Source organism: Bubalus bubalis, chromosome 4 (assembly GCF_019923935.1).
Source record: "Bubalus bubalis isolate 160015118507 breed Murrah chromosome 4, NDDB_SH_1, whole genome shotgun sequence".
Taxonomy (NCBI): domain Eukaryota; kingdom Metazoa; phylum Chordata; class Mammalia; order Artiodactyla; family Bovidae; genus Bubalus; species Bubalus bubalis.
In genome coordinates this window covers 126,570,221-126,591,083 of record NC_059160.1, presented here as the reverse complement: position 1 = coordinate 126,591,083, position 20,863 = coordinate 126,570,221, and the positions used below count along the sequence as shown (strand labels likewise).

The following is a 20,863-nucleotide window of genomic DNA, read 5'->3' as shown; positions in this document are numbered from 1 at the left end:
TCAGCGGGCGAAGGAGGGCCGGGCCCTTCTGTTCTTGCTCTGAAGCCCCAAGCCCAGGTCCGCTCCACCCTCAGCCGCCTCCTCCTTCTTCCTCACTTTGAGGCGAGTGAGCAGCTTAATCAACCAGACGTCCCACTCCTCAGGCAGGAGGAGGAGGAGGAAGCCCAGGCCGATGATGATGATGGCAATTACCCGGACGCCGTTGAAAACGATCTTACTGGTGTAATGATCAACCACTGCAGGAGACAGAGAACGGAGGTTACCCAGGGGCCGACAGGCCTGGGCGATCAGGAGGTGGGGGACCCCCGCCAGGCCAGGGCCTGGGGCAGCCCTTTCTGCGGGGTGGACGCTGTGCTGCCTTGACCAGGTAGGCAGAGCTGCCTCCGCAAACCCCCCTTAACTTTAGAAACGCTGGCTGGTGGGAGGCTTTGCACCATGTTTCACTTTCCCAAACTGACTTGACCTGGCACCTTAGTTTGGACATCGATTTGAGACAAAACACAACACGAGGCACACTTAGAGACGTGTGTGTGTGTATACATACAGTATGTGTGTGTGTGCTCAGTTGCTCAGTGTCTGACTCTTTGCGACCCCCCTGGACTGTAACTGTCCAGGCTCCTCTATCCATGGAATCCTCCAGGCAAGAATGCTGGAGTGGATTGCCACTTCCTACTCCAGGGGATCTTCCTGACCCAGGGATCGAACTCGTGTTTCTCGCATCTCCTGCATTGGCAGGCGGGTTTTTTTTTTTTTTTTTAAACCACTAGTGCCTTCTGGGAAGCCCTGTATATATACTGGTTGGCCAAAAAGTTCATTCAGGTTTCTCATATGCTCTCCTGGAAAAACCCCAGTGAATTTTCAGCCAATCCAGTATATACCAAAATTGATTGTGTCCACCTCTGGGGTGCCAGGACAATTAAAATGTTATTGCCTTCTTTCTATTCTTGGTGCTTTTCACATTTTAAAAAGATTTTATTTATTTTTATATTTTTGGCTGCACCCCACAGCATGTGGGATCCCAGCTCCCCAACCAGGGATCAAATCCGTGCCCCCTGCATTGGAAGTGCAGAGTCTTAACCACTGGACTGCCGGGGAAGTCCCATATTTTTATATTCTAAAGACCAAACTCAACCTGGTTCTTTGAAAGTAATAGATACAAACTTTTACTCCACTCCAGGGTATTATTAGCATGAGACTCTAATGCCACCTATGTCATTGCTGATTATGAACATTTATTAAAGGGCCAAGTAGCTCATTTCTGACCTATGAGGTGAGGGAACAAAATGAGAATAGGATTCACATCAGTTCATACAAATCTGGATCATCATTCTCTTCATAACTAAAGATCAAAAGCATTCCAAAGTTGGTTTTCTTTTCCTTTTTTTGCTTTCTTTTTCTCTTTTCTTAACTAAATCAAACAAAGCAAATTTGGAGGCAGGCCTCCACATAAAATGGTTGTCTGAGGAGGCCTTACAAATAGCTGAGAAAAGAAGAGAAGTGAAAGGCAAAGGAGGAAAGGAAAGATATACCCATCTGAATGTAGAGTTCCAAAGAATAACAAGGAGAGTTAAGAAAGCCTTCCTTAGCATATTTCCAATGAAATTTTTGCATATTTTCCAATGCAAAGAAATAGATGAAAACAATAGAATGGGAAACACTAGAGATCTCGTCAAGAAAATTAGAGATACCAAGGGAACATTTCATGCAAAGATGGGCACAATAAAAGACAGAAATGGTAAGGACCTAACAGAAGCAGAAGATATTATGAAGAAGTGGCAAGAATACACAGAAGAACAGTACAAAAAAGATTTTAATGACCCAGATAACCACGATGGTGTGATCATTCACCTAGAGCCAGATATCCTGGAATGCAAAATCAAGTGGGCCTTAGGAAGCATCACTACAAACAAAGCTAGTGGAGGTGATGGAACTCCAGGTGAACTATTTCAAATCCTAAAAGATGATGCTGTGAAAGTGCTGCACTCAATATGCCAGCAAATTTGGAAAACTCAGCAGTGGCTACAGGACTGGAAAAAGTCAGTTTTCATTCCAATCCCAAAGAAAGGCAATGCCAAAGAATATTCAAACTACTGCACAATTTTACTCATCTCACATGCTAGCAAAATAATGCTCAAAATTCTCCAAGCTAGGCTTCAACAGTATATGAACTGAGAACTTCCAGATGTTCAAGCTGGATTTAGAAAAGGCAGAACAAGAGATCAAATTGCCAACATCCGTTGGATCATAGAAAAAGCAAGAGTTCCAGAAAAACTTCTGCTTTATTGACTACGCTGAAGCCTTTGACTGTGTGGGTCACTGTTGTGGAAAATTCTTAAAGAGAAGGGAATACCAGACTAGCTTACCTGCCTCCTGAGAAATCTATATGCAGGTCAAGAAGCAACAGTTAGAACCAGACATGGAACAACAGACTGGTTGCAAATTGGGAAAGGAGTACATCAAGGCTGTATATTGTCACCCTGCTTATTTAACTTACATGTTGAGTACATCATGCAAAATGTTGGGCTGGATGAAGCACAAGCTTTAATCAATATTGCTGGGAGAAATATCAATAATCTCAGACATGCAGGTGATACCACCCTTATGGCAGAAAGCAAAGAGCCTCTTGATGAAAGTGAAAGAGGAGAGTGAAAAAAGCTGGTTTAAAACTCAACATTCAAAAAACTAGGATCATGGCATCTGGTCCCATCACTTCATGGCAGATAGGTGGGGAAACAATGGAAACAGAGAATTTATTTTCCTAGGCTCTGAAATCACTGCAGATGGTGACTGCAGCCATGAAATTAAAAGACACTTGCTCCATGGAGCAACCTAGGAGCTCTGACCAACCTAGACAGCATATTAAAAAGCAGAGACATTACTTTGTCAAGGTCCATCTAGTCAAAGCTATCATTTTTCCAGTAGTCATGAATGGATGTGAGACCATAAAGAAAGCTGAGCATAAAGAATTGATGCTTTTGAACTGTGGTGTTGGAGAAGGCTCTTGAGAGTCCCTTGGACTGCAAGGGGATCCAACCAGTCCATACTAAAGGAAATCAGTCCTGAATATTCATTGGAAGGACTGATGCTGAAGCTGAAACTCCAATACTTTGGCCACCTGATGCAAAGAACTGATTCCTTGGAAAAGAGCCTGATGCTGGGAAAGATTGAAGGCAGGAGGAGAAGGGGATGACAGAAGATGAGATGGTTGGATTGCATCACCAACTCGATGCACATGAGTTTGAGTAAACTCTGGGAGTTGGTGATGGACAAGAGGCCTGGCGTGCTGCAGTCCATGGGGTCACAAAGAGTCGGACACAGCTGAGCGACTGAACTGAACTGAACTCCACACAAGGGAGAATCAGATTGTTTTTTTTTGAAAAACTCAGTTTGTGAAAGAGTTTCTTCTGACTTGTACGTGCAGCTTTTGAAGCCTGCCGTGCTGGCCCTCCCTCTGCATCCCTTACCCTGCCTCGTCTGCCCCACGAGGGGGCTGCTGTGTCATCCCACTTCCTGTTCCTCCAGTCCTCCTGCCCCATCTCCTTCTTCCTGCACTTCTCGCCTCCATCTAGAGGCTGGGCAGAGAGGTAAAAGGCAAACCTGAGAAAAACATTTTGTTAGCAGTTCTTTTGTGGAATTAAAGCACCTCTTTTATCTTCCTCTAATTTGGAAATATTAATTTTTAATACCGGCAGAACAGCCTGTTAATTTACAAATGAAAGAAAGTGAAAGTGTTAGTTGCTCAGTCGTGTCTGACTCCTTGCGACCCCATGGACTGTAGCCCACTAGGCTCCTCTGTCTATAGAGTTCTCCAGGCAAGAAGGTTGCCATGTCCTCCTCCAGAGGATCTTCCTGACCCAGGGATCAAACCCAGGTCTCCCGCGTGGCAGGCGGGTTCTTTACAGTGAGCCGTCAGAGCCAGTCAGCCAGTCCCACGAGCTATGCTAGACAGAGTGTCAGAAAGCCCAGCAAGGGCTCTGCTCTGACAGGTCGGAGAACCACCCACTCCTCTGCTCCTCCTCCCCTGGAGAACTGACTGTCACTGCTGACCTTCTTACATTGCAGGGGATTCTGATTAACCTCTCACACACTGGCTGTATGATACAGTTCAAGTAGCTTCTATACAAGGGTCACCTGGAATATGCCTCCTTGAAATAAGAACGCTCTGTGACTATAAAGATACACTAAGATGCAGTGGGGGTATGTTGATGAGTCATTTTTCTGAAGCCTGTGGTGTGTGGACACAGTCAAGCTGGACCACTTTTCTACCAGCTCTCCAGCTGCTTAGGGGCTTCCTGCCTTTGGAAGTTCTGCCTCATAAATCATTTCACGTGGTCCTCTTATGAACCAAGGTGATAACCTCAGGGACAACCTTCATTTTTAGGGGATAAGTAAGGGCCCAGAGAGGTTATGAGAGGGGACTGGTCACCCTCCCTCTGGGCAGGTGCCGGGCCCAAGGAGTCTGGGACCAGGGTAAGACATATATAGACCGTATGGAATGCAACGCAAGGAAGACCTCTGGAAGTTGACTGTGGTTTTACCTATGCTTCCAGGCTTATTATCACCAGACTGAACAGGATATGGGGTTGCCATTCCCTGGGAGCCTAGTCCTCTAATGGCCCAGAAGTGGGCAGGTCGGGAGATGGCTTTGGCAGGAGCTGTGCCAAGGTCAAGGGGGTGAGTGCTCTGGGAAGTGACTCACAAACAGATTCTACAGGGAGGTCGGGTATGACTTAGGGAGATTCTGGGAGGAAAACCCAAAGTTCATGGCAACATGAGCCAGGAAAAGGAAGGAGGTGAGGGGGAGGTGATGGCGCACTTTAGAAGAACCGACTGAGTGTGCTTGTGAGTCCCCAGTGACAAACAGAGCCGGGTCCTGAGCAGCTGGATGAAGGCTCTCTTCTGGGATGCCGGGAGCAATGTCTACACTTCTATAGTGGTGGACGTGTCTCTATTTCATGTCTGCCATACCCTGAGCTAACATTCTCTTCTAGAAAGCCCCTTATGAAAACTAAAAAACTTTTTTTTCTGCTACCTATTCGTCTCTACTGATTAATAATATTAATGATATTCATCTCTGATCTGCACACTGGCTCAAACAAAGATGATTTTAGACTTTCTGTACCTTGGTGTTATATGTGAAAATCAATCCACTCTGAAGAAAAAGCTGCGTGTGCCACAAACGTCAACATTTTACCCAAGTGGTTTCTTTCCATACAGGAGGTTAAACCTGTACACTGTACCAGGCAAGCAAGAATATATGTGAGTATGTGTGTGCACATGTGTGCTTGTGTGTGTGTGCTTATAAACAGATACAGAGAGCCATAGAAGTTTACCTGCATTCACAGGTACGCTGAGGACGATTCCAAGAGACATCAGAGTGGGATATGTAACAGCAATTCCAAAATTTAATACAATATTGAATGCTGAAATAAAGAATAAAAAGATAGGTGTTATGCATGAACAGCCTTGACCTTCCGTCCTTTCTGGCCTATCAACCCCAGCTTCTCTGAGAAGGCTGGAGTCTAGGTGTTTCGCTCTTTATTCTGACTTGGGTTCCTGCAAGGGCTCCAGGACTGGGGATTAGGGCCAAACATCCTGATTACTTAGGCCTCTTCTCTTCCTTGAGCTCTGAAGAAGAAGAAAGAAATTTTAAAAAGCTAACCAGTGAGAAGGCACTAGAAAAGAGGATGAGACTATCCTACTTATCTGACTAACTTTGCTTTCTTCTGCTACTGGCAGTGATTCTGGGATGACTATGGTCAGGAGCTTTGGGACGCACATTTTAGATAGAAATGGGTGAGGCTCCTCCTTGGATGCTTCCCTGCCTAGGACCAGCCTTATAGCAATTACTGGTGATGAGGATGAGGATGATAATGAAGTAATGGGGATGATGACACAAATAGAGATAATATTTACTGAACATCATCAGGCAGTGTTCTAAGAGCTCTGTGTGGATTGTCAGCCAACTCTAAGCTTGTACTGCTTGCTGCACGACAGGCCAATAATTGAAAGGTCAGTTGCTGGAGCAAGGAATAACAACTTTATTCATAAAGCTGGCAAACTGAGAAGACTGTGAGTTCATGTCCCAAAGAACCACCCAGTCTGGGTTAGAATTCAGGCTCCTTTTGTACTAAAAGGGGAGAGAGTCGAGTCGAACACTTCCTGGTTCCCATCAGTCTCCAGAGAGGATGTGTTAATTTCTTGCTCTCTACAGTCATTCACAAGTAGGTCTAGTCAGGTTATTTCCTGTGAGCTAAACAAAGGTATTTTAGCTTAATGCACATTACTTGGGGAGCATTATGTATAATTTAAGCTTGTAGGCATCATCCTTTTAGTGATAAACTTGTAATATAATACAGAAGTTTCTTCCCTATTATATTATTAATCTACCAATTTCTAACCAGCCCTATATTCAACGAAAGGACTGATGCTGAAGCCAATACTTTGGCCACCGGATGTGGAGAACCAACTCATTGGAAAAGACCCTGATTCTGGGAAGGATGGAGGGCCGAAAAAAGAGGGGGGTGACAGAGGATGAGATGGTTGGATGGCATCACTGGCTCAATGGACATGAGTTTGAACAAACTCGGGGAGATAGTGAAGGACAGGGAAGCCTGGCGTGCTGCACTCCATGGGGTTGCAAACAGTTGGACATGACTTGGCGACTGAACAACAAGAACAACCAGCCCTATAAGTAATGTAATATTATTACCCTTAGCCACTAGTTCACTGTTCAGAGCAGACATGACCATGGTTACTACCACAGCGACCCTAGTCCTGGAATTAGAACTAATGTCTTCATTACAAAGGCTTTCCTTTTTGTGACACAATGACCTAGAAAACCATGAAGAACTTAAGGATAATAATAGACTTGCTTTTCTCCTTCAGGGCATGGGTGTCCGGATCCCACTGTCAGTCTCTGCTTTCTGGGGATTCTGGCAGGGTAGTCGCCACTTACTCAATAAGAGGACTGAAAATCCACAAAGGTTTCCCCATGGAATGTCATCAAAAGAGCTCCAGTATTCCACTTTGGTAAAGTAGAGGATGACAGGAATACAGGTGATGAACAGGATGTTAAACACACCCAGAATGGAAAGAAATAAGGCGGCTTCTCCAAACTTAGCACTGCCCAGGAGGAGCTTGAACAGGACCTGCCGGAGAGAGCAGAGGAGGAGGGGTGACAGTTTGCCTTGGGCTCCAACGTGCCACGGAGAAGCGAGTGCCCTTGGCAAGCTGGGGCTGGACCACGGGGCCAACAGCCACGTGATGGTAAATTCCACCTCACGTGGCCTTCAGTGAAGGGCAGCAGGGTTCCTCCATGCTCAGTAATGTGGCGATGGAGAGTTACTCCTCGGGTACACAGAGAGCATTTTCAGGAATCCTGGGTTTTCCCACCACGCTTGATTCCTCTGTGCTATATCCATGACACCACATCGTAGCCTCATGGCATTGAAGATGAGAAAGCCACATAAATTAGAAGTCACTCCAATTAGAAGTATCTGCCATGATTGCATGGGCTTCCAAGTGGTGCTAGTGGTAAAGAATCTGCCTGCCATGCAGGAGACCTAAGAGACCCGGGTTTGATCCCTGGGCTGGGAAGATCCCCAGGAGGAGGGCATGGCAACCCACTCCAGTATTCATGCCTGGAGAATCCCATGGACAGAGGAGCCTGGAGGGCTATGGTCCATAGGGTTGCAAAGAGTCAGACTTGATTGACGTGACTTTTTATGCACGCAAGCCACGATTACACATTCCTTCCGGGAACCCCTAACATTCATCCCTGAACAGTTTGAAAACCACTGCCCCACCCCCCAAAAAGGGATGTGGCTACAAAGACATTTCCTATAAACCAAATCGAGAGGTTTTACAACACTCACAGCTTACCTCTGCTCCAGTCCACCACCCACATTCCAGACATGGCATGGGGTTTTAGTGGAACACTCCCGATGGATTTCTTGCCCCTGTTTGTACACATCTCAGATGCATGAAAAGCCAGGAAAGGGACAAAGGTGGCTGGAGAAGGCGGGAAGCTGAGCTCCCAGGGGACGCAGGCCCCCGTCCAGCCTCCGTGTTTACTACATTGTTCACAGTTACAGAACTGATGGTCCAGTTTCAGCCTCTGCTTTGTTCCTCCTTCTTCCTCTTCCAGTCATTTCACATCTCTTTGGGGTATCTCTGGACATTTCTGGGCAGGAAGCATGCAAAGGGAAATGAAGTCAAGTCCTTTTACCCTTCTGCCCACCAGCCTGTCTGGATAAAGATCAGCCAGTGGAGGAGTTGGAAATGTAAGTCTAAATCAGAATATTTGTATTCATGGTGGATGGAGTATCTATCCACTCTGCTTCCCATTAGCATACAGCTCATTGAAGAGAGCAGAGTATTTAAGTATTTTCTGTATTTGGACAGTGGCTCTGGAGTCACGAATGGGGCTAGACTATCACATTCTCTGGGTGAGATGTATTCCTCATGGGCTGTGTTTCTCTCTCTGAGGGTAAAGGGCAGGGAGCTGATGAAGGATAAGAAGGTACAGTTGGGATTTCCTTGGTGGTCCAGTGGTTAAGACTCCGAGCTTCCAATGCAGGGGTGGGGAGTACAAGTTCAATCCCTGGTCAGGGAACTAAGATATCACAAGCCTCAGGCCAAGGCCAAAAAAAAAAAAAAAAGGTATAGTTATTTCATTTTACAAACACATAAATGTGTTCCTCCCCATGCTGGAAAAGTTCCTTTTCTTAGAACTTTCTACAGTCGTTTATTTTCTCTATCTGACTAGCTGGATCCACAAAGGGCCATTAAGTCTCAAAGCTAACATGTAATTTTTCATTGAATCCTCCAGGTCAGTCTCCCAACATGGAGACCAGAAAATATTTGCATTCTTGACTAGGGATCTGAAGAGAAGGGGAAGCAAAGCGGGAGAGCCATTGAGAAGTGTGATGGAGCAGAGACAGTGAGAGATAAGTGTGGGGGAAATAACTGTCTTCTCGAGATATGCAATTGGCACACACAATTTTAATATTATAAAATATTATACAAATATTTCATAATTCCATATGATAGTAATTGTGCTTTTATTTATTCAGTCTAAAGCAATACTTGACATGCACATGGATTCATGTTGAGTCCTGGTGGCCTCAAAATCCATGTGATAAAAGATTTCAAAGCTGCAGGAGATATTCCAATTTTTATGTCCAATCTGATGGGAAATTATCTGACCAAACACAGAAGCAGACAGTTAGGGCCCCCGGTCCTTCTCTGTGCATGGGTGCTAAGTCTCCTCAGACCTGTCAGACTCTTTGTGACCCCATGGAACATAGCCCGCCAGGCTCCTCTGTCCATGGGATAAGGCAAAAATACTGGAGTGGGTTGCTACACCCTCCTCCAGGGGATCTTCCCCACCCAGGGATCAAACCCACATCTCTCATATTTCCTGCATCGGCAGGCTGGTTCTTCATTACTAGCATGCCTGGGAAGCCCAATCCATCCTTGTCGGGCCAAACAAGGAAGTCACTCATCGAATTCAGTTGATCCACCTATCCTTCCACCCCTTTTATCCCAAATGCTGCAAATGTATGGCCATCGATGGAAAGGTCTGGAAAGCCAGAGCCAAGAGCTGTTGGACATCTCTGCACTGTCAGGCTCGCTGTGCCCGGTGCTTCTCTTCAAGCACCAGCTCCAACCAAGTTTCCCTCAAAGCACCGAGCCAGCCAGGCCAGTAGAGCCCAGAGGGCCCGCTCCCCGTGCCTACCTTGTAGAGGGCGGACATGGATGCCGAGCCCACCACCAGGGCTATGCCGATGACGGAGTGGCTGTGGAAGCCATCCGCATAGGTCATCATCACGATCCCAGCGATGGCGAGGATGGCAGCCACGATCTGGACGGAAGGAAGACACGGCGGTCAGAGCAGCGGCGGGGAATTGGAGGGGCTCCTCCGTGCCAACAGGGGTAGAAATGTCTGTGAGGGTGTCGTGGAGGGCGGCAGGGCTCCCTTTCAGTCCTTTGGAGACCACGCAAAGGCTGCTCTCCTGTCTGAATATTTGTCCCTGCTTGGAAGGGGGCACTCGGCAAAGCCTGGCGTGACCCAAGGACCGGAAACAGTTGAGGGCAAGGAGCAGAGCCGCGACTCGGCATCACGTCGGGGGAGGGCCGGCCATGTGATTCCTGGGGCCGCCAGAGGGGGTGGTCACAGTCGCAACGACAGGTTCTTCCTTCATGACTATGGCCTGTTCACGACCCCCTCTTAGTTCCTTCCCAACTTTCCGGAGGTGCCTCTCAGGGTCCTGCTTTTATGTATTTCACATCTCAACACAGAGTGACCACGACCACAGATCGTGGCCCTCTTTTACACACCAGCAGTAGAACCTTCTGGAAGGGCATGTGTCACTGGCCTATCAGGGCTACATACAGTGTCTTAACCCTGGCCCTGCAGTTCCTTTCCTCAGCTACTGGAGGGCCCACCACTCCAGAACCTCCCTCTCCTCTGCCCTGCTCCTACCCCTGCCCCCGCCCCCAGCCCTGTTCTCCAAACTCCTCAGGTAGAATAAGGGCTCCAGGGATCTTTACACATTCCTGTTGTGCAAAATCAAATCGTCAGAGTGCACAGGAGAGAAACTTACTTGGGATAACATTTCCTAAAGGAGAAATGCTTTAGCAATGAGTAAGTACCCGTTCTAACCAGAGGTGGTCCTGGAGCTACATAAAGGTCGCTGGCAGGCAAGTTGGGGGTGGGTGGGGGCGGCTGCTGGAGGCAGAACAAACGTGGGCGGTGCAAGTTCTGACAACTGGATTTAGTGGAGTTTTCTATCTCTTACAGACTGTTCAAATGACCTCTGCTCTCTGCAAAAATATAGGGTGGCTAACATTTATTGAGTAATCAGGGGATAAGTGTTTTATGTGTACTTTCTCATTTAATCCTCAGACTAGGTAGATACTACTATTTATTTCGTTTTATAGACATGGGCACTTAATCTCAGTAACTTGGTGAAAGTCATAGAGCTGGGATACACGTTTCAGGTTTAACTGCAAAGTCAGTGTTTCTATATATAAATAGAAGGTAGGATTCACCTCTGAAGCCATTGCCATTTCTACTCTGATACCTGAAGTGAGGTTTCCTGCAGGGTTGAACCGTGTTGTATTTAGGTTAGTGAAAAGCACTGTGTCAGGGCTCAGCAGTTTGAGCTGTAGTGCATTCCCCAGGCAGTGTAAAGACACACACGCCCTCACACAGGGGCCCTCACACACCTGCCCTCACACAGGGGCCCCCGAGAGAGCAGGTGGTCATCCTTTTTTGGAGAAGTGCCAGCCCTGCTCTGTCCCCCAACTCTTTCTGGTTTAGTGCTTCCCTTTTTATCACTCATCATCACGTAATGCGTATGTTTTATATTCAAATGCTACATGCACTGTGTATGGCTCTTCATTAGGAAAGAAGAAGAGGTACAAGAAGAGTAAGGGACCTTCCCCTCCAGGAGAACAGGGATAAGTGAAAAAGCAGGCAAGGCAAGGGGTGTGGCTCTGCTCCAGAGGGCCCACACAGTGCAAAAATGCAGCACGGGACAGTTGGACCTGGCTAGGCAGCTGGGTAAACAGAGAACCAACTAGAAGACGAAGGAAATGGGGGGGAGGGCGGGGAAGAACACAGCTCCACTCCAGGGCACGTGGCACATCTCCAAAGGCACCTGAGTCTTTCCAAACATAAAGATGAAATTTAAGGAAGTGAAGGGGAACCAGGGTTATTCTTCCCCGAAGATTTAGAGGGCAGATTTCGGACCTCCTCATGCTCCTTTCTCTATTGATCAAATCATAAAGAGCTAAAAGCTTCCATCTGAGCTGTGCTGTGCAGAAGAGCTGAGGGGAGGGGCAAGAAATAGAGAGTGTGGGTGGCCACTGGCTTCCCAGTCAATATTGGCCAAGTCCAGACCAGCGAGTTCATTCTGGCAGATGGCATGGGGACAGCGCTCACCCCCAGCTGCTCACATCCAGAGCCTCTCCTCTTGGAGGTCCTTTCCATGAGTCACAGGTTTAAGCAACTCGATTCCAGGGCATACTGTCTGGGCATCGGCAGCTCCCTGGGACTCCTGACCCTGAACCTGGGCCCTGACCTCCATGCCACAGGGGAAGCTGGTGGTTTTCCTTGGGTCTGATATCCCTGAAAGCAGAGCAGAGTTGAAACATACACTACGGATCTCAGAGGAAGACCTGAGCATCCTTCCCTAAGCCTGAAATTCCTTTGACGATGCCAGATCTCTTTAAAAAAATAAGTGCGGAGTTCACACTTTATACTCTAAAATATCTGGCTTTTGGTTTACACGTGGAAATGTTTCCCAGCCTATTTCCTGTTGTAGGAGGAACTCTCCAGTAAGGCTGGTCCTGTGTGTTCTGTGGTTTCACACAGTCCTCATCTTCTAGATCCCAGCCTCCCTGGGGGAGAATGCTGAGTCTCAGGATGGAATAAAGTGGATATCCCTACTTCCCCTCACCCCTGCTTTCTCACCCTTTCCTGTTGCATCCCCAGTGTATCACACTGAACAAAGACTTGGGGATCCAGACATATGGCTGGCAGTGGCCTGAGACCAAGAGGAGGGGAGCCGCCATCCCTACTCTGGGAAAAATGAGCTGGAGAAGAGGAAGAAGCATGGACGTGGGAGACCCTGAGGCCAGCATGTTACCATTTAACCTCTTGATGATGGTATTGCCTGTGTGGTTATAGCCTGCCCCACCCCCAGGGCTCTGGATTCAGGGCTCCAGCAGCTCCCTGATGCACCCGTACCCCCACAGCCACACTGCTCCCCATCAGATGTCAGGCCGAGAGGAAAGGGGCACCATGGAAGGGACGAGGCAGGGGCAGCCCTTGGTGGAGTCTGCATGCCTCTCAGACCAGCACTGCTTCCCACTCCTGCTAGAAATGTGATGGGCTGCATGCCCTCTGCCAAACAGCTTCATTTGTGATGGGTTTTAGATTTGTACAATTTGGAGACGTTTAAAAAAGGGAAGGGATGGGATAATTTTTACAGATATTTCTCTCAGCCCTTTCCCTCCCAAGTCCTGCACTGCCTCACCGATGCCAAGAGAGTCTGGAGGAATTAGCAGACCCTCTAGTTCACCCTGCTTGTTTCAGAGGCTGGAAAGGCATCTGGACCCTGAGCCCCCCACCCCAGGCTCCCCCACACTCTGTGTGCCCTGTGCCCTTCCCCAGCTGTGCTCGGGTGGCGGGGGACAACCTCCCAAACAGAAGGTGGAGTCGAGGTCAGCACTAGGGGTTATTGTTCAGGGGTGGCACTGAACCAAAGGCTGCAAGTGGGCAAATTATGGAAAACATCAGCTGGGGTCAGACTGAGGTGCGACCTGCTCTTGGAAAAGGTTCCAGGCTCCCCAGGACCATGCTGCTGGGGTTTGAGGCCTCTTGGATGATCCCTTAGCTGCCCTCCCTGCTGCTTCTCCAGTCCTCCTGGTTTGCACTCTAGCTGGAGTGGGTGGTTCTGAACAGCTAAGAATGCCATCTGCCCTCCCCTCCGAGATATGGACTGGGGGTGGCATGGCCTTTATCCAGCTGCTGACCACAGCTGGGTGGGCTCTGGCTTAGGAGGGGCCATCTCTCCTATCTCCAGAATTCCACTTGCTCTCATTCTCCCGCTGCTTTTGCTGCACCCAACTGCCTTCCTAAGTGTCTGTCAACCTCTGACACTATCACCCAAAGAAGTGGGCTGGTCCATCAAACTCCTCTACTTGAGAAGGAATAAGAAGAATAACAGTGAGAGAAGATAACATTTATGGGGTTTCATGTGTCAGGCATGCATCACTTTATTTTATTCTTACAATTATTCTATAAGATGAGTCCTAACGTTCTGTTTGGAGAAGGCAATGGCACCCCACTCCAGTACTCCTGCCTGGAAAATCCTATGGACGGAGGAGCCTGGTAGGCTTCAGTCCATGGGGTCTCGAAGAGTCAGACACGACTGAACGACTTCACTTTCACTTTTCACTTTCATGCATTGGAGAAGGAAATGGCAACCCACTCTAGTGTTCTTGCCTGGAGAATTCCAGGGACAGGGGAGCCTGGTGGGCTGCCATCTATGGGGTCGCACAGAGTTGGACACGACTGAAGCGACTTAGCAGCAGCAACGTTCTGTTTTATTTTTTGGCCTCACCCCATGCATGTGGGTTCCTAGTACCCTGACCAGGGATTGAACTTGTACCCCCTGCATTGGAAGGGTGGAGTCTTAACCACCAGACTGCCAAGGAAGTCGCCAAAAACTGTATTTTAAAATGAGGTCATTAAGGCTCAGAGACGTTAAGTAACTAGCTTAACATTCAACAGCTTATGAGAGTGGACCCAAACCCTTGTCCCTCAACTCTAGGATTTAGCACCTCCTTGTTGCGTTATGACCCCTGAGCCTGGAGAGCCAGGACACATGTGAAAAGCATATCCAAGCGCAGAGTCAGGGGGTGACACGGGGGCCAGATTGGGCTCCTCTCAAACACTAGCCTCTGATGCCACGTGTGGCCACAACCTCCCCAGTATTTGAAGATAAACATTTGCTCTTCCCGGTCTGTCTGCCTGACGCAGACCTGCTGCTGGTTTTCCAGGAACCACAAACTCTTGTGATTTGAGTCACTGCCTTAATAATGCAGGCCCTCTGTGTCGCCTGCTCCACAAACATCTGTTCTCTATGTCTGGGTGACTCTCAGGCCAGTGTGCTCAGCCATCAGGATGGAAATGAGTGTCAGTTCCCTTCAGTCTCTGGCGATGACCCAGCAGGTGGTGGTCAGCCAACCTAGCAGTCTGAGAGAAGTCTCAGAGAAGTGTGCGTGTTAGGCCTCATCCTGGGCTCAAATCTCCATCTGTTTCCCCAGGGTGACCTCTGTCACTCTGCCCAGCTGCTGGCATTGTACATATTTTTTTCAAGCTCTCTGAACTCCTGACGATAAGAAGAGGGTGCCCCACCTTGACTTGGAGTGGGACGATCTTAGAGGACACATCACTTACTTCTAGGAGGGGTGAGAATTATCAGAGAGACTTAGAACTGCGTGGTGCTTTACAGGTTGGTAAATTCCATCCCCAGCACCGGCTCCTGGATCTTTATTTCAGTGCTGGCCCCTCGTGCCGAAGGCCTCGATATGAAAATCTACTCAGTCTGCAGTGGTCAGTGCAGACCAAACACGTGGCCAGGATGGCAGGACCAAATCACAGTTCAGGGATGTGAGGGGGATCTTGCATAGCAATGAGGTAAAGATCTGGGTGTATCCCTCTGCTTAGTGTGAGTCAGTATTTCCACACCTCCTTCTCTTAACCTCAAAAACGTTTTCTTCCCCACGATGCACAATGAACCTTGCAGCCTCTTTCCCCTATAATGTTCCCGTCTGGAATCTGCTTTGGACTTTTAGAGTCACGCCCCGAGAGTGCTCCGCTATGCATTTTCTTGGCTCTTGGCCTCAAAAGAAAGCCACCGTGGGCCCCAGCACATCTGAGCCTTCAGTATCCAGTCGGGCAGGCTGTTGGACAGATTGCTGCTGGCTGTACCTCTCGTGGGGATGTATTCTATAGTTTATTTGCTCAAAGCTTTTCTGGGTGGTAGCACAGTGAGCTGAGTTCTTATTCCAAAATTAACATGAAGCCTCAAAACAAATTTTCCCCCTACTGCAAGCTAAAAATACAACTCAGCAGTTGACTCACGTCCCCGCGGCTGTTTGAGTAACTAGGTGGGCGTGAAGCCACCATGAAGGTGATGTCGTTCCCAGGACAGTGAGCCAAGGACACAAGTAGAGAGCCTGGAATCTGCCCCTTTGCTGGGTGCCAGCGGGGTTCCCTGTAATGGGACTGCTGTCCAAAAGGACTCTTAGCTTCCTGGCCTTCCTACGTGTTCTGAGGGTGCAGGAAGGGGTAAGAGATGCATTCTGACTACCAGAGATCTAGCCTGGTCAAATCCTTTCTGTCCCTGTTTGTGACGAAGTGACATTGGCAGCTTCTGGCCACCAGAGGGCGACAAGCAGAAGGCAACAGGATTCTGTCACGGCCTGCTCAGTTCCTTAGTCGTGTCTGACTCTGCAGCTCCATGGACTGTAGCCTGCCAGGCTCCTCTATCCATGGAATTGTCCAGACAAGAATACTGGAGTGGGTTGCCATTTTCCAAGGCTAAATGTCACCTATTCCTTTCATCCTGGGTGGACTCCTCTATCTGTAGGCTCATGTTTGATAGCGCATTTATCATATTTCACATAATTGTTCTAAGATATGACTAGATAAATTTCACTCTATTTTAAGGGAATTTACTCAGTCTCAGAGGTGACAATGAGGTAATTCAAGGGGTATCATTTCATTCTCCCTTCCTCTGGGGTTGAAGCAAGTGAAACTGTCCCTCCAAAATTTGAACTGTGCTTAAGTGGGTCTTAAGTGTGTTTAGAATTTGAACTGGGCTTCCCTGGTGGCTCAGTTGGTAAAGAATCCACCTGCAATGCAGGAGACCTGGGTTCGATCCCTGGGTTGGGAAGATCCCCTGGAGGAAGGCATGGCAACCCATTCAGTATCCTTGCCTGGAGAATCCCCATGGACAGAGGAGCCTGGGGGGCTACAGTTCATGGGGTCACAAAGAGTCGGACACGACTAAGCGACTTTCACTTTCTAAGTGTGTCTGGCCCACTTGGGCATTGAAGGCACCGTCCAGATAAACGGCCCACCAAGAGGGCATGTCCACGTGGATGAGGACATTTAGTTTTAGATATCAGTGTTATGGCAGTGTTAGCTGAGGGCTCTGGGCTGCAGGGACTGTGAGAAGCAGGCTGAATACATCACCCCTTCCCTAAGGGGGACCCCAACTGGCACACAGTTTAGGGAATGCTTGTTGAAATGCTTGAAATGAAAGGTGCTTTAATGAACGCTTGTCTAGAATGGTTCGCAAGCAAGAAGGTTTGCGAGGCACCCCAAGAGCCTGGCCCTTGGCTGGGCTCCTTTTCTGCTGCAAATCAGAAGGAGAGTGATTAGCAGCTTAGGCTGAACGGTCCAGCACATGGAGTTAAGCAAGCCGATGGGCAGGTTTTGGCTGGCATGACTGAGTGAGGGAGGAAGACAGAGAATAAGGAACTTACCCTCACTCCCATGAACCTGTCCCTGAGAACGATCCATGAGAGCAAGAACACAAAAGCTTTGTTGCAGCAGAACAATACGGAGACATCCGTAGTGTTTATTTTCTTTATTGCATGTAAGTACAGGTAGTTTGTGAGTGTCCAAAGAACACCAAAGGGTGCTGCCTTGGTAAAAAACACCTTCAAAGTCAAGCCATTGTCTCCAAAAAATCGACAGCATTCCCTAAAACAAGGAAAGAGAGGCAGTGTTATTATATTCTTGGGTTGAGACAGATCATTTTTAATCCCCTTCTACCCAGTTTTTTTGTTTGTTTTTAGCAGATGCAGGAAGGGGTGGAGTCCTTTAATTTATTATTATATTTTAGCAACGTTTTTCTACCAAAGCCCTTCAATCTAGTCCACTGAAGAAAGCACTGCACGAGGCTCCCCAGCACAAGGATTGGCCACTGTGGATTATTCCTTTGGTCCATGTTGGGTATGGAATGGTTGGTTTCGGAGAAGTTCATGGTGGGACCATTTGATCTGAAGAAGCCCCAGTTCCATGGTGACCACCTAAGGGATTCTGCTACTTGGTTAGTAAAAGAAGGAAGTCTCTAGGCCTTTCTTCTCAGGGGCCTGGACACTCAAAGAGAACTTCCCAAAACATATTTTTAAAAAATTTGCCTCCAAATGAAGTTGTCTCTGGGATCAGGCAGTGGCATTCATTTCTTGGGCACATCTAATACATTTTGACTATTTTATCAATGGTGTTAACTGTACATTTTCTCCATGAGGGCCTTTTAAGTTGGTCATTTCACGGGTGGAAGGTCCTGTCCCCACGTCATCTGAGAGGTGATCACAAGAAGGATGAGCAGATCCAAGAGCTCAGTGGCTTAAGAGAGAAGGAGATGAAACACCTGCAGACAAACGTTTTCCAACATCACCTTTCCAGAATCTAGGGGAAGGATCACTGGTATTTGAAAAACTGCTTGAGAAAAAGAAAGCCAACCTTGCTCAGGCAGAAGAGGATGGAGGGGAGGAGGTGGGGGTGGGGTGGGGCAGAGGGTGTGAACAGAGGACTAAGTGGCTGGCTCTGCAGAGAGCTGTCTGCTGGCCTGCCCAGGAGTGGAAAGCATCATTCTGCTGGGCTGGATGAGCCAGGCCAAGGAGAGGGACGTGAGAGGACATGCTGCCATAGCCATAACAGCCCAAGCTCACAGCAGGGCCCAGTGTGGCCCAGATGCCAGCGAGTGAAGAGGGGAGAAAAGATGGAACTAGAACAAGTCAAATACACTAAGGTGGAGAACAGCCACAGCCCAGGCCACCTATTAATAACATGAAAATGCCACAATCAAGGAGAAAAATGAAAACAGGAGTCAAAGGGATTGGATGCAATTGTAAATTTAATTTGATTGTTCTTTCCATCAATCTAAAATGCAACTTGCTTTTGTTCATTACATCCATAGAAGAAATGGAAAACTCATCGTTGTTTGCTGAACTCTATGCTGCTTCTAAAGCAGCAACAGGCAAAACAGTCAAATCACTAAATTTACCAAGAAACCGATTCAACTGAATTGACTCCATTTTGGCTTTATATGAATGGAACTTTCATCTAACTGACATGATATTTCTGTTTGCCCTTTAATTTTCATACAATAGTTCAGTTGTACTTTCCATGCACTTTTCTCCAGCCCCTATTTGCAAAAGAGTCTTCCTTCTTTCCAGAGAAGAGCAAGGAAAGATAAGAAGGCCATCTTCAATGAACAATGCAAAGAAATAGAAGAAAACAACAGAATGGGAAAGACTAGAGATCTTGTCAAGAAAATTAGAGATACCAAAGGAATATTCCATGCAAGAATGGCAGAATAAAGAGCAGAAATGGTAAGGACCTAACAGAGGCAGAAGAGGTTAAGAAGAGATGGCAAGAATACACAGAACTATACAAAAAAGATCTTAATAACCCAGAGAACTATGATGGTGTGGTCACTCACCTAGAGCCAGCTGGAGTTTAAAGTCAAATGGGCCTTAGGAAACATTACTTTAGACAAAGCTAGTGGAGGTGATGGTAATTCCAGCTGAGCTATTTCAAATCCTAAAAGATGATGCATTAAAGTGCTGCATTCAATATGCCAGCAAATTTGGAAAACTAGGCAGTGACCACAGGACTGGAAAAGTCAGTTTTCATTCCAATTCCAAAGAAAAGCAGTGCCAAAGAATGTTCAAACTACTGGACAATTGTGCTCATTTCACACGCTAGTAAGGTTATGCTCAAAATCCTTCAGCTAGCCTTCAGCAGAATATGAAAAGAGAACTTCCAGATGTACAAGCTGGGTTTAGAAAAGGCAGAGAAACCATAGATCAAATTGCCAACATCCAATGGATTACAGAGAAAGCAAGGGAATTCCAGGAAAACATATACTTCTGCTTCATTCATTATGCTAAAGCCTTTGACTGTGTGGATCATAATAAATTGTGGAAAATTTTTAAAGAGATGGGAATACCAGACTACCTTACCTGTCTCTTGAGAAACCTGTATGCAGGTCAAGAAGCAACAGTTAGAACCATACATGGAACAACAGACTGGTTCCAAATTGGGAAAGGAGTACGTCAAGGCTGTATCAGTTCAGTTCAGTTCAGTTCAGTCGCTCAGTTGTGTCCGACTCTTTGCGACCCCATGAATCGCAGCACGCCAGGCCTCCCTGTCCATCACCAACTCCTGGAGTTCACTCAAACTCATATCCATTGAGTTGGTGATGCCATCCAGCAATCTGATTCTCTGTCGTCCCCTTCTCCTCCTGCCCCCAATCCCTCTCAGCATCAGAGTCTTTTTCAATGAGTCGGCTCTTCGCATCAGGTGGCCAAAGTATTGGAGTTTCAGCTTTAGCATCAGCCCTTCCAATGAACACCCAGGACTGATCTCCTTTAGGATGGACTGGTTGGATCTCCTTGCAGTCCAAGGGACTCTCAAGAGTCTTCTCCAACACCACAGTTCAAAAGCATCAATTCTTCAGTGCTCAGCTTTCTTCACAGTCCAACTCTCACATCCATACATGACCACTGGAAAAACCATAGCCTTGACTAGACGGACCTTTGTTGGCAAAGTAATGTCTCTGCTTTTGAATATGCTATCTAGGTTGGTCATAACTTTCCTTCCAAGGAGTAAGCGTCTTTTAATTTCATGGCTGCAGTCACCATCTGCAGTGATTTTGGAGCCCCCCAAAATAAAGTCTGACACTGTTTCCACAGTTTCCCCATCTATTTCCCATGAAGTGATGGGACCGGATGCCATGATCTTCGTTTTCTGAATGTTGAGCTTTAAGCCAACTTTTTCACTCTCCTCTTTCACTTTCATCAAGAGGCTTTTGAGTTCCTCTTCACTTTCTGCCATAAGGGTGGTGTCATCTGCATATCTGAGGTTATTGAGATTTCTCCCATATTGTCACCCTGTTTATTTAACTTATATGCAGAGTACATTATGCAAAATGCTGGACTGGATAAAGCACAAGTTGGAATCAAGATTGCTGGGAGAAATATCAAACACTTCAGATATGCAGATAATACCACCCTTATGGCAGAAAGTGAACAGGAACTAAAGAGCCTCTTGATGAGGGTGAAAGAAGAGAGTTAAAAAACTGGCTTAAAACTCAACATTAAAAAAACTAAGATCATGGCATCCAGTCCCATTACTTCATGAAAAATAAAAGGGGAAAAAGTGGAATCAGTGACAGATTTTATTTTCTTGGGCTCCAAAATCACTGCAGATGGTGACTGCAGCCATGAAATTAAAAGACCTTTGTTTCTTGAAAGGAAAGCT

The 20,863-nt window shown here is 47.2% G+C and overlaps 1 protein-coding gene across 1 annotated transcript in view; it reads right to left on the bottom strand.

Moving 5' to 3' along the window:
• Positions 1 to 20,863, bottom strand: part of SLC35F3 (solute carrier family 35 member F3) — a 135,259-nt gene continuing 114,396 nt past the window's right edge. Inside the window, exons 3-7 of the mRNA XM_006069371.4 lie at positions 17,074 to 17,293; positions 9,743 to 9,868; positions 6,959 to 7,151; positions 5,334 to 5,423; positions 1 to 236 (exon numbers count right to left, since the gene is read on the bottom strand). Coding sequence (XP_006069433.3) covers positions 1 to 236; positions 5,334 to 5,423; positions 6,959 to 7,151; positions 9,743 to 9,868; positions 17,074 to 17,293 — 865 coding nt within the window. The remainder of the gene's footprint in view (positions 237 to 5,333; positions 5,424 to 6,958; positions 7,152 to 9,742; positions 9,869 to 17,073; positions 17,294 to 20,863) is intronic.